This window comes from Capsella rubella, unplaced genomic scaffold (assembly GCF_000375325.1).
Source record: "Capsella rubella cultivar Monte Gargano unplaced genomic scaffold, Caprub1_0 scaffold_284, whole genome shotgun sequence".
Taxonomy (NCBI): Eukaryota; Viridiplantae; Streptophyta; class Magnoliopsida; order Brassicales; family Brassicaceae; genus Capsella; species Capsella rubella.
Window position 1 is genome coordinate 1 of NW_006238645.1, and position 832 is coordinate 832.

The 832-nt window shown below is 42.2% G+C and overlaps 1 protein-coding gene across 1 annotated transcript; it reads right to left on the reverse strand.

Annotated features, from left to right (window-relative positions):
* Window positions 1–8: 8 nt before the first annotated feature.
* Window positions 9–708, reverse strand: LOC17874187 (FBD-associated F-box protein At1g66310; the record flags this gene model as incomplete). Its single annotated transcript, XM_006278991.2, has 1 exon — window positions 9–708. A coding segment is annotated over exon 1 (672 nt), but the record flags the coding sequence as incomplete, so codon positions are not given.
* Between the last annotated feature and the right edge of the window lie 124 nt (window positions 709–832).

Sequence of the window (832 nt, forward strand, 5' to 3'; positions counted from 1 at the left end):
CCGTTATAGACGAAGCTCAACAGAGACTTAGAGCTCACATGTAAGACTTTGACATTGTCATTGGGGCTTCTGTATAAAACTAAGCTTTCAAGAACAAAGCAGCCTGAGATGAGCCTTTCGAAAGCCAAATCGTTGGCAAACTTAACCAAAACTAGATCAAGAACTTTGACAGACGGTAAAGACACAGACTCAAGATTAGGCAAATTTGCATCAGACAGCTTTAAAGAAACCAAGCTCTCACACATGTAAAGTGATGGAGGCATCACCACTTCACCCCAGGCAACATCGAGCTGCTTAACATGTCGCTTAACGACAGCGTTTATCCAACGCGTAACATTAGCATTATCAGTCTGCTCATCTCCATCGTCATCCGCATCAAGAACACTATCGTACCTTATCTTAAACTTTTCTAAGGACGACTCACTGTTGAAGCTCAAGAACCTATCGATGAATTTCACAACAACATTGTATTCCTTGAAATCACGACAGTCCAGGTCCAGACCAGGAACATACCTCCAGAGATGTCTCCATTTGCTGTATACGACACTTGCCTTGACCACATCTTTTGTCGGAAGTTTCAAGAGAACATGCCATTGCAAGGATTCAGGTAACTTTCTTAGCCAATCAGCTCCAACACCAGATGCGTTTGCACGAACTTGTTCCCTTCCCTCTTCATCCATGATTTTGTGAAGAAGCAACACGAAGAACTCTTTCGATCTCTCTCCTTCAAAAATTCTGAGAAGCGGCAATGAGTTTGTGTGATCAATAATAAAATGAAACCTAACAGTACCACCTTAACGGCGTCAGTAATATGATGACGGAGAGAAACAAA